The sequence below is a fragment of the Marmota marmota genome, unplaced genomic scaffold (assembly GCF_001458135.2).
Source record: "Marmota marmota marmota unplaced genomic scaffold, marMar, whole genome shotgun sequence".
Classification (NCBI taxonomy): Eukaryota; Metazoa; Chordata; class Mammalia; order Rodentia; family Sciuridae; genus Marmota; species Marmota marmota.
This window is the reverse complement of record NW_026000068.1, coordinates 24,814,566-24,826,984: the sequence shown is the minus strand read 5'-3', so window position 1 is coordinate 24,826,984 and position 12,419 is coordinate 24,814,566. Positions and strand designations below refer to the sequence as shown.

General features: G+C 41.2%; 2 protein-coding genes across 5 annotated transcripts in view; both read left to right on the top strand.

Annotated features, from left to right (window-relative positions):
* Nucleotides 1-3,386, top strand: part of Usp33 (ubiquitin specific peptidase 33) — a 70,206-nt gene extending 66,820 nt beyond the window's left edge. The window contains exon 23 of the mRNA XM_048814104.1: nt 3,375-3,386. Coding sequence (XP_048670061.1) covers nt 3,375-3,379 — 5 coding nt within the window. The 3' untranslated portion in view covers nt 3,380-3,386. The remainder of the gene's footprint in view (nt 1-3,374) is intronic.
* Nucleotides 3,387-9,194: 5,808 nt separating this feature from the next.
* Nucleotides 9,195-12,419, top strand: part of Zzz3 (zinc finger ZZ-type containing 3) — a 105,325-nt gene continuing 102,100 nt past the window's right edge. For 3 of the 4 annotated variants that reach the window (XM_015490532.2, XM_015490531.2, XM_048814095.1), the window contains exon 1: nt 9,574-9,707. Coding sequence is in view for 1 of the 4 variants with exons in the window: in XM_048814096.1 (XP_048670053.1) it covers nt 9,313-9,707 (395 nt within the window). In the remaining 3 variants the exon portion in view is untranslated. Of the gene's footprint in view, nt 9,708-12,419 lie in introns of all 4 variants that reach the window. The other variant, XM_048814096.1, reaches the window with a different exon arrangement.

Below are 12,419 nucleotides of genomic sequence, written 5' to 3'. Positions count from 1 at the left end.
CCAAAAAAAAAAAAAAAAAAAAAAAGATGAAGATTAAGAGAAGGTGACAACGAAATGCAATATCTGGTTCTTAATTTGGTTCTGGATGGGAGGGAGCAGATTATAAGGAACAATAATTGGAAGAGTTTGAGAAATTCAATTATATACATTATATATGCTGAAATGGGATAGATTTTAGATCTTAGATAAAATAATATAAATGTTAAATTTTTTGTTTGGTGTTACTGAAGATTGAATTCAGGGGCATAGGACTACTGAACTACCTCTTCTCCCAGCCTTTTTAAAAAATTTTTATTTTGAGACAGGGTCTTGCCAAATTGCTCAGGCTGGTTTTGAACCTGTAATCCTCCTGCCTCAGTCTCCCACATTGTTGGGATTACAGGCAAGTGCCACTCTGCCCTGCCTCAATGTTAAGTTTCTTGAGTGTGAAAACTAGTATGTAGAAGAAAGCCCTTGTTAGGAAATATATGTTGAAATATAGAAGTTTACATGGTAATTGTATAATATTTAGGAAGGTGGGAAGATATTTAACAATATCTCCATACTTTTACTTGGTAATTTTATAATATTTAGTTTTGCATTCAGTTTAGTTCTCAATGCTTAGTGATATTTTTAGTGATCCTTTGTCAATTTCCTAGGATAGCATACTACCATTATAGTTCTCCATAGTCTTACTCTTCTCCTGGCTTCATTAAATAACCTGACCTCTATTTTGCTAAGACTGAAACATTACTCCTTTGTCTTCCTTTCATTGCCACCTCTTAATATCTTTCCAGATTAGAGAAAGACGGGGCTTCTCCCTCCTCCGCTTTATTAAAGTATAATTGACAAAGGGGGACTCTTTCTCTTTTCCTGTCTTCCTTGGCAATTCATTTTTTCATTTAGTTTTTTTTTTTTTTCTTCTTTTTTTGCAGTGCTGGAAATTGAACTCAGGGCTCTGTGTATGCCAGGTAAGTGCTCTACTGCTGAGCTACACCCCCAGCCCCTTTTGTTTTTATTTTGAGATAGGCTCTTGCTCAGTTGCACATGCTGGCCTCAAATTTGTAATCCTGCCTCGGCCTCCTGAGTAGCATAGGACTGGGATTATAGGTGTGTACCACTATGCCTGACTTCATTTAATTAGTTTCAATGCCCTACACTTTCTGCTATGTTTTTAAAAATCAATTATCAATCCTTCATGCTACAGTGCTTCTTAACTCTCCCTCTTCACTAGCACCTTGCCTTTCCTTCAGGGGACATTCCCTCATTTCGAGCCAAGGAAATGAATATTCTCTAGAACAACCTGCCACACCTGTTTCTTCTTTTTTATTTACAAAGTTTTGTATCCAGTCTATTGTTGCAGACCATCCATGGGCTGTGTGTATGAGCTGTGCACATTGAGCAGTATGAGGGGACTGGCCTGACATTGCTGCCTGATTGGGCGGTGTGCCTTTTCTGCCTGTGATCCCACACAGCACCTGAGGTGGGTGTGGCTTTCCAAGATGTCAATCAATCTGCTGACCACAAGACATCACCAAGCAAGACTCCACCCTTTGAAACCCAATCCCTTGCCTTATATTCTATGAATGGCTTTTCCCCAATACATAGGGGGTTTCAGGTGTGTTCTCGCTCTTGCTTCCCTTGCTCCCCTTGCCTTCAGTGTGGGACCTGACACCTGAGGTCTCAGAGCCATCTCTGACCCCCCAAAAAGGTATTTTTGTGTTTGTGTGGTTTTTTAGTTGCCAGCCCGACAGCTGGTGACAGTCTATACCCTTTAATTCCACTTTATGCCCTCTTTCCTTTTCAGATCTATCTGGCTTCTATCTTTGTTACCCTGCTTAAATTACTTTCCCCATATATATGACTTATTAGCACTCATTACTATTTTCATAACAAACTTTAGGATATTATTTGTATTAGTTACATCAGAAAGGCAATTTCCTTATGTCTTAGCTATTTCTCTGACCCTCAATGGTCAATTTGAATATATTTATTACTATTTTGAATGATGGCACTGGGAAGGGGAATTAATTCTCTATGGAAAAAAAAAAAAGAATTACTATTTTTCTAGGTAGCTCAGTGGTACAGGACTTGCCTAGCATGTGTGAAGCCCTGGGTTTGATATTTGATCCACAATACCACCAAAAAAAAAAGAAAAAAGAAAGAAAAGAAAAATGGACTATTATTAAACTATCTTAATAACAACCCAACTACCTTTTAAAAATGTTTTTATTGTTTGTATAGGGGATTGAGGCCAGAGGCACCCTACCACTGAGCTATATCCCCAGTCCTATTTTTAGTTTTTTGGACAGGATATCTGGCTAAATTGCCCAGGCTGTTCTCAAACTTGCAATCCTGTCTCAGCCTCCTAAGTGGCTGGGATTACAGGAGTGTACCACTGTACCTCACTATCCCATCTTTTAAGATGATTCTCCAGTATATTTTACTAGCTTTAATGTATCTTTCTAACTGTACTAGATATATGTACTCATACGTCAGTCATCTAAAACTCAACAATTTGAAAAGCGGCATGAATAGTCATTAGAAATATGGGCTCCAGCTGGGTGTGGTGGTTCACACCTGTAATCCCAGTGACTCTGGAGGCTAAGGCAGGAAGACTCCAAGTTTGAGGACAGCCTGAGCAACTTAGCAAGACCCTGTCTCAAAATAAAAAATAAAAAGGGCTGGGGACTTAGCTCAGTGGTAAAGCACCCCCGAGTTGAATCCCCAGTATGCCCCACCCCTGAAAAAAAGTATGAAAAAAGTATAGGCTCCTGAGTTAGTTTATCAGTTTTTGCTAAATTTCAGTGGTGTGTAAGAAGAATTTATTTTATAAGTTTGTGGCTAATCAGACTTTGGCCCATTCCCACTGATGCATCTGCTGACCTTTCCTGGGTTTACTGATTTTTCTTGGGATTGACTGATCTGGCTGACTTCTCCTGAGATGACTGGAGCAAATTGGCTGTTTCTTGTATTCTTCAGCAGACTAACCCAGATGTGTTCTCTGTATAGCAGAGGAGCAAGTCATTTTCAAGCCAATACATGTGTCACATCTATTAACATGTCATTGGCTAAAGCAAGTTAGAGGTTGATCTCAGAATCAAGGAACAGGGAAATAGATTCTACTTTCAGTGAGAGGAACTGCCAAGTCAAATGGCAAGCTGGGCATAGTGGTGCATGCTTGTTCCAGTGACTAAGGAGGCTGAGAAATGAAGATCACAAATTGGAAGCTAGCCTTGACAATTTAGCAAGGCTTTGTCTCAAAAAATAAAAAAGAAGTGAGGATGTAGCTCAATGGTAAATTGCTTCTAGGTTCAATTCCTTGTGTGTGTAGGGGGAGGTCACATGGCAAAAGGTGTGGCTACAGGGAAGTGTAAATAAGGTAACCTAATCAGTGTAACATACTGAGATTGCTTGTACTTGAATACTAAGTCCTGCCAACATCTATAAGGCCTTGGCAAGTTCTCTGGCCTTGGTTTCCTTATCTGCAAAATGAATATTTATTTCATTGGTTTGTTCTGAAACTAAATGCTGTATTAGATACAAAGTACATTGTGAAGGTATAGTATCCATCTTCCTAGCTTTTGGTGCAACTAACATGTCCTGCCAGTTCTATAGTCCTACAGTACTATTCATTTGTCACCAATGGCAGAAAGTCAAGGATTCCAATACATGTCAGAAATGTGTAAATTTAGCAAAATTGTGGAAGCATGATTTATGATAGCAGCTCTCCAGATATAGATTAATTAGACAAGCCCTTTTGGGTTCAAGTTCCTTCAGCTCTTTGTCTCTTGCCCACATTAAATTCTGCTACAAACCTGTGTACATAAATGTGAGGCTATGTGAACATGACAGCAGGGATAGTTCAACACTAGGCATGATGCCATTCAGGCTTAAGACTATCGTTTATAGCTGGGTGTGGTTGTACATTCCTGTAATCCCAGGAACTTAGGAGGAGGATCTCAAATTTGAGGTCAGCCTTGCAATTTAGCAAAGCCCTAAATAACTGAGCAAGACACTGCCTCAAAATAAAGAATAAGAAGGGCTGAGGATGTGGCTCAGGGGTTAAGTGCCCCTGGTTTAATCCCTGGTACAAGAACAAAACAAAAAGCATAAAACAGTATCTCAAAATTTAACTGATAAAAAAAATTATTATTTTTAACAATTCTGTGTGTGTTCCTTGTGGTGTTGACCAGATTCACTCATCAGGGTGCATTCAGTTGATGGTGAAGCTATACTGGAATATCAATAAAAACTTCTCACTGGACTGGCGTGTTGGTGTTCAAGTTGACCAAGGTGCAGAATTCATCTCTCTTAAGGCCTTTCTTTCCCCATGATCTCACCCACTAGGGTCTCTCCATGTGACTTCTCTCCAACAAGATAGCATAATTTATGGTAGCTGAGTTCCAAGAGGGTAAAAATAAATGCTGTAGGCTTCTAAAGAGTTATAACAAGAATTGGCACAATGCCATTTCTGCCATCTTTGTGTAGGAAGGGAACTACACAAGAATATGCATTACAGGAAGCACAGCTCATTGGGAGTTATCAATTTAAGAGTTTATTGATTTGATTAGCCTGGTGAAGCAAGAGGAAAGAAGGAGGGCTTGCACAATATGTTTCACTGGTAATGATAAGAAGATTGATCAGTGGTTTGGGTGATGAGGGCCTAATTGATCCATTGTACAGTTACTGTTCAACTTTTCAATTAATAGATTTTGTGGTTGTTTTTTCTTTTCAGTGCTGAGGATTGAACCCAGGGCCTCATGCATGCTAAGCACATGTTCTGTCACTGAGCTATACCCACAGCCCCTAGTTCTCCTTTTGAGGGACTTTTTCAAAAGATTCTTTACCAGTAAATGAATTGTGGGGAGGCAGGGATTAGTTCTAAATCTTTTACGTTTTGAAAGCAAAACTGATTTGGTTCTCCAGGAATTAGTTGAGACCCAGAAGACTCATGTTTTATGGATCACATCAGCTAAATGAATGGAGGATCATTTGAATAATGTATAATTAATTTATTCCTTTAAATGTTTCTTAAATATTTCCTTTTACTAAGATGAAGTTTCTTTCCTAGGCTATGCTTATCATCTTTTCCAAGCTGAATTGCTTTCAGCCTAGAGTGAAAGATGTATTAAAGGATCCCATCAAATTAATTGTTGGATTTACTAGAAAGATGCTGTTGAGAATACTGTTCACATGATCTTGTCTTTAGGAGATACTATGGGAGGAATTTATCTTCTTTTTACTATTGGGAATAGTAATGCCTCCATTGGGCAAATTGTTTTATTATCTATATGGATATTGAGACTGTTATAACTGATCTTGTTTTTCCTTGTAACACCTGCTAGAAATCCTAAATCAAGTGTTTAGGACCTTAGAGCATGTATGTTTATGCATTATTTTTCTTCTGTTTTCTTTTCCCCCTGATTTTCCTATTTTAATTATTTTTTTAACCTGTATACCGAGTTTTTCATAAACCACAGAAAGTTTCTTAGAAATAAGTACTTTCCTAGAAACAAATAATGTACAAATTTTTAACACATGCTAAATATATTAATCATTTTGGTGATGTTCAACCATATCTTCCCAACTATATAATAAGCACCAAAGAAAAGGGTTTTGTCTTGTTCACCCCCATAGCTTAATGTGGTCTGTAACACAAACTAAGTGTCTGGTAAATTTGTCTAATATGTTAATGTTGATGATTCCTTTTTTCAAATTTCCTCATCCCTTTTGTTTGGGGTACTACTTTATCCAGTTTTTCTTTTACTGTTCTAGTCCCTCAGTTCTGTTTTTCACTTTCCTTGCCTATAAAAATGTCAGTATTTCTCAAGACTTTGTTCTTTCTAAAATTCTTTGTGTTTTCTTCATACCACCCCCACCACCACATTTATATCCAAGGTTCCAGTTAACTTCCAGATTAGACTCCTAGGCAGCTTCATTTGGATATACTAGAGTTATCTTAAACTCGGTATACCCTTAATGGAACACATCATTTCCATGCTAAACTTGCTCCTACTTTAGTATTTTCTGTGGTCATCAATGACACCTCTATTTCCCTAGTCACCCAAGTCAGGAATCCTAGGCTTTCTTTCACATGCTCACAAATTCAATCAACTACCCAATCATAGAGCTTCAGCCCTACAAATATCCAGACACACAAAGGAAATGATCAAACCAATTACAGGCATGTGCCAGTGTAGCCAGATTTAAAAAAAAAAAAAATTATGGTGCAAAGGATGGAACCCAGGGCTTCATGCATGCAAGGGAAGTGATCTATCACTGAGCGACACCCACAACCCCAATGACCTGGGCTTTTCATCCACAGTACTTGACAGTACTTGGCATATGTTGAAAGGAAGAATGAACTATATTAGTGATTTTTCAAAGGGGATTCTAAGGCAGTGCCTTACATGTTATAGTAGGGGACTGAGAGAAACGTGAGCTTTTTGCCCACTTCTAGGCTCTCTTTTATTTGGTTCAAGTATTAGGCTGAGATTGTAATAGGAATGCCAGTGTTTCAGAAAATATTGTACAAACCTTTACATTATTTGATTTTAAAGTATTTTCTCTCTTCAATATTCTGGGATGGAAGTATATTTCATGAAGCCTGGGTTCAATCACCAGCATAAAAAAACAAAACAAATCGAATCAGATCTTCAGAGTTCTATGATTGTAGATGAAAATAACAACAGTCATATAGGACTATACCTTAGTTAGGATGGGGCATTCACAAGCAAGGTTAACAGTGGTTATGGATATACATTTAGTCATGTTGGGGATGGAACCTAGGACCTTGCACATGCTAGGTAGAGGGAGAAGTTACAATGGAGTACCTCAGCTGATCCTACAATTCTGTAAACATGATGATCCTTGAGGATTGTCTCAAGCTGAGATAAGCAGTAAGTAGGTTGGGACTTTTATCCATGCATTGATCAGTTAGTGGATGTGGTCTCTCTGGAAATATTACTTGTTGTACTGGAGACTGAACCCAGGGGTGCTTTACCAGTGAGCTACATCCCCAGCTTTTTATTGTTTGAGACAGAATCTCACTAAATTGCCCAGGCTGGCCTCAAACCTATGATCCTCTTGCCTTGGCCTCCACAGGGATGTAATATAAAGTATATGGCTGGACACACAAGACTCAGAAAGCCACAATTATTGTGGTCATGTTACATAGAATTTGGCTCTGTAAGTACACAGAGCAAGATAGGGAAACCATGTTGCTACTAGCACCAAGTAGACTGAAGGAAAGCTTCCTGAGCCTGGTATGCAGGCCTCTCTGTAGTCCAGTTACTCAGGAGGCTGAGGTGGGGAATCTCTTGAGCCCAGGACTTCAATGCCAGCCTAGGCAATACAGTGATAGATAGGTTAGATAGATAAATAAATGTATTTCTCAACATAAAAATGTACCCTTGAGGCAGATGCTGTTTTGAAATGGAAACTAAAACAAATACAGGAGCCATTTCAACCACTGAGTAACTTTTATTAGCCATGTTTAAAGAAGGCACACAAATCCATTTGCCTGAAAAAATTGCTTCGGAGATAAGGAAAAGAAAAGCAATACTTGACAACTGTAAGAGAGTACCACTTTATGTCTTTTATCACTGGGTTTGATATTTTTGGAATATGCCTTCTAATTACAGACAGTGAAGGAAGTTGAGTTTTCCACAGCTCATAAAGGAAGCAATTATGTGTTGGACTTATTTGTATGCTCAATATGGTTGGTAGATGCAGTGGATATTTTGGGGGGTTGGGGATGGGGCTAGGGATTGAACACAGGGCCTGCACATGCAAGGCAAGTACTGATCTACACCCCCAACAATCCACCTCCCCTTTTAAGTTTTATTCTGAGGCAGGCTCTCTCTAAGTGGCCTAGACTGGCCTTGACTCAAGTAGGTGGGACCACCACGTTTTGCCTGGAGATTTACATTTATAAATATATATATATGTAAAATGATTTACATACATATATATATAAAATAATTTTTGGTATGGGGATTGAACCCAGGAGCACTTAACACTGAGCCACATCTTTAGTCCTTTTTGAGATAGGGTCTTGCTAAGTTGCTTAGGGCCTCATTAAATTGCTGAGACTGGTTTTGAACTTGTGATCCTCCTGTCTCAGCCTCCAGAGCCACTAGGATTACAGGCATGCACCATCCTGCCGCACAGTGCTGGGATTAAATCCAGGGCCTGGAACTTATTAAGCAAGCACTCTACCACCAAGTGATATCCCCAGTTCTTTTTTATTTTGAGGCAGGTTATAGCTAAATTGCCCAATCTGGCCTCATCCTTTCCAGTCACTGGGTACTATCACACCCAGCAATATAGCTTTTTAATTTTTTTTTTTTTTTGGTAGTGCTGGGGATCAAACCCAGGGCCTTGCATATACTATGCAACTGCTCTACCACTGAGTTATTACCCACAGCTCCCTACCTAGAAATTTTTGAGAGTATTTATTGAGCCCTGTTTTGTGCCATGGTTCTGGGAATAAAGCAACGAACAAAAGTTACTAAATCCAAGCCAGGCCCCATGGTGCAGGCCCGTAATCTCAGTGGCTGGGAAGCCTGAGGCAGGAGGATGCAAGTTCAATGCAAGCCTCAGCAACAGAGAGGCTCCAAGCAGCTCAGTGAGACCCTGTCTCTAAATAAAATACAAAATAGGACTGGTGATGTGGCTCAGTGGTTGAGTGCACTTGAGTTCAATTTCTGGTACCCCCCTCCCCTAAAGTTACTAGATTCTGCTTTTAAAAATACCGGACTGGGATTGTGGTTCAGTGGCAGAGCACTTGCCTAGTATGTGTGAGGCCCTGGGTTCGATCCTCAGCACCACATATAAATAAAGTGAAAAATCCATTGGCAACTAAAAAAAATAAAAAATAAAAAAAAATACTACATGCTTGGTGAGGAAGACATTTGCAAGTAATGTCTGGAAGTGATAATTGTATGAAGGTAGAAAGTGGATAAGTAGTGACCTGGAGATACGCTCTTCCGGAAGCTCTCTGACAGTGACCTCTGAAAAGGTACCTGAAATACGCATCGAACATCTATGAGTTAAATCTGGGGGAAGTGCTCTAGCTGGAGAGAACAGCAAGCGCAAAGGTTGGAGCTTGCGTGCTGTGATGAGAGCCAGAAAGCCTTGGAGGTGAGCTAGGGAGGTCGTCCCGTTAGCGATGAGGTAGGCAGAAGTATTTAAAATATACCACACTACCAAGGGAGCTAGGGCTTAGATTCTCAAAAGAAACCAAAGGTTAGGATGAAGCAGTCGTTCAACAGTGGAGAAAAGAGGCGGTATCTCCTTGAGTAGTGACAGGACAGACCACTGCAGGGGATGGACTGGGTCCTGCCCTCAGAAGACCAACCCTCGCCCAAGGGCGGGAACCCGCCGAGAGGGCGGGCCTCGGCAGCCCTCTGCCCGTGGGCGCTGCACAGGCCACGATTACCAGCAGGCGGTGCAGTGAGCGCGCCTGCAGTCGCAGCCGCAGCCGCCGCCGCCGCTGCCTGCCGGTCCCAACCAGGAGGAGAAAGGAGGGGACCGGAAGGAGCCGCTGGTGCTGCGGGAAGTGGCAGGAGCGGGAGGCGGGGACCCACCTGGAAGCGCCGCGGCGCCGCTGTCGAGCTTCCTGCGGCGGCAGCCAGTCAAGCAAGTGCCGTGGCGGGAGCAGAGAGCGGCCACGGTAGCGGCGCCTCCCGGAGTGGCCCGTCACGCCCGGCCCAGCGCGGAAGGTGAGCAGGCGCTCGGGGCACGTGGTGGGGGCCAGACTCGGGGGAGGGAGAAGAAAGGGGGAGGGCGGGGGTTGAAATGATCGGCTCTGGGACCCGGATTTGGAGCCAAATGCTGGGAGGGGGTGGGCTGGAGGCTGCTGCGGCGACGGCGACGGCGAAGCCCCCACGTGGGGCGGGGGTGCGCGCGCACGTGTGCGCGGGCGAAAGGGGGCGGGGAGGGCTCTTGGGAGGGCGACGGGCGCGCGCCCGCTCCTTGGCGGCCCACGTGACGGACACGCTGAAAATCTTCCACGTGACAGGCAACCAGGCTGAGTTATAGGGTTGGACTTTCTAGTATAACCGTGATTGTCGAAGGTTTTGGGATGGCTTGCTGCTGTTCTTCTTTTCTAGGAGGCTAGGAGGAGACACATAAGGTGGAAAATACTTCCTGTTTTTTTCTGTATTTTGCACGTTCTCCAGTCGTTAATAAAAACACTTTTTAAGTTCCGAAATACTGCTTTTTCCTTACCGCCATGTTGGTTCTAGAGGAGGCTCGCGAGATGCTAGTATGTATCGCGAGATCTCTCGATTCTCGCGGGACGTTGTTGGCAGAGCAGTTGTCCTGGATGGCGAAGCCTTGGGTTCCGGGGGCCTGGGACCCGCAACTCTTTCTACAAGGCAAGTTGTTAGGGAGGGGCCTCGGGCGTGTGCCTCTTGGTGCTGGGAAACGTGCTGTGTCAGCTTCCCCTAATCTTGAAGGGAATACAGTGGCCCTATTGAGGCGGCACAGTCCTTCCCACCCCCTGCGTGTGCTCCGCCACCTGCAGAATCCTTTGCACCCTTCAGCCCGGGCAGTTCCCCGCGCAGTGATAGTTCTTCCCCCGTCCCACTCAGTGGAAGTCCGGAGCCGTGCTCGTACGACGTGACGATCCCATTGGATACCGTTCATCTTACTTTCAAACGTTCTTGTCAGTTTTTCGCTTTGTTGCCATTTTCTGAAGTATTCCAGATCTGTTGTTAACCATTCTGTCACTTTCTGCCGTAGTACCTTTCTCCAGTCGCCTATAACAGAACTCCGTCCATCTCTTCTCTCTGGGTATCATTTACTCCCATTTATATGGCCATTAATAACTTCCTCATCTCTGAGACTTCATATTTACAATAACTTTTAGCAGTGTTTGGAGATTCCTTTACAATTTCTGACACTACTTGAGATCAGAATAAAATCATTCTTTTCATCATTATGTATGTGATTATTAACTGGAAATTATCCGTATGGTTTTGATTACAACTTTTCTGAGATTGCCACCCTTGATATTCAGGGATGGTTATTTTAGGTTACATGTTTAAGGAAATGGATTATTTTAGGCCAAATTTTTAATTAAAAGCATATTTCTCATGAACTTTGCAAAGTTTGAGCTCATTTTTTCATAAGTGAGTTTGAAATTATTTTCTCTCTAGTCCTCTTATATCCCCTCACAAATAATTCTGCCTTATGCATGTGTTTTTAGTATCCTTTAGCAATGTTTGAATTTTATGTAGTATTTGGAGTGGGGAATTAAACTAATCAGATAATTTGGTACTTTTGTCTTTTTTAGACTATAAAAGTAAAGCTGCAAGTTTGTAATCTCAGAGACTTGGGAGGCTGAAACAGAAGGATCATAAGTTCGAGGCCAGCCTGGGCAATTTAGAGAGACTCTGGTTTCAAAATAAAAAGGGCTGGGGACATGTCTCAGTGGTAAAGCATCCCTGGGTTTCATTCCCTGTATCCAAATAAATAAATAAATAAATAAATAAATAGAGTTGTTTGTCCCTACACTTGCTATAGAGAGATTCAGAGAGTGGAACCTCCCCCTGTTTCATATTGCCATTGCCACCAAGTTCCCTTTTTTACTCTTATATCTGCTCCACTAAGTACCCACTGTTTGAAGGGGAGAAAGTGGAGGGGATTGTTTTATGTATACTACCCCAACAATAACAATCAGCAGACTTTCTACTCTGTTACATTTTTATCTAGTTATATATGCCTATTTTTAGGACTCATGTATACATGCTTTCTAAGTTCAAAAGAAAAGTGTTTTGCTAGTGTAGTGATGTGAAAATATCTCTAATTATAGTCCTATTATTTTTGCAGTGGAAATGATTTTAGTGTGTTGGTAGTTTGGCACAAAAGAAAGTCCGTATAAAACAAAGGTTTAAAAAATCACTTGAGTTTCATATTTTTATGTTGAAGTTTTATGTTATATATTTACTTTTTGGGGGAGGTACTGGGAGTTGAACCCTTGGGCACTTAATCACTGAGCTACTACATCCCAGCCCTTTTTTCTTTTTCTATTTTTTTTTTTTTTTTTTACTTAATTGCTGAGATGGGCCTAAAACCAACCTGCCTCAAGCTCACCAGTTGCTGGTATTATAGGCACCACTGCTACTAGCTCATATATTTATTTTTATATGGTATGTTACTTACATATTCTAAATTGTAACTCAAGCATGTCTGTAGGGGTTTTTTATGAAGCTTATCAGCTTAATTAAAATAATAGTTATGACTGGATTAGTGAACTCAACTGAAGAGTTGTAGATAACAGAAGTACAAAAACATCTATTTAAATTAAAAGTTGCTAAAAAGCTATCATTTTGTGGTTGGTTTTTGTGTTCTTTCACCCCAAAACTTATCAGTAATATTATCTATAACATCTGTTATGTTTAAAAATGTATATACTCTTTAGGCATTTT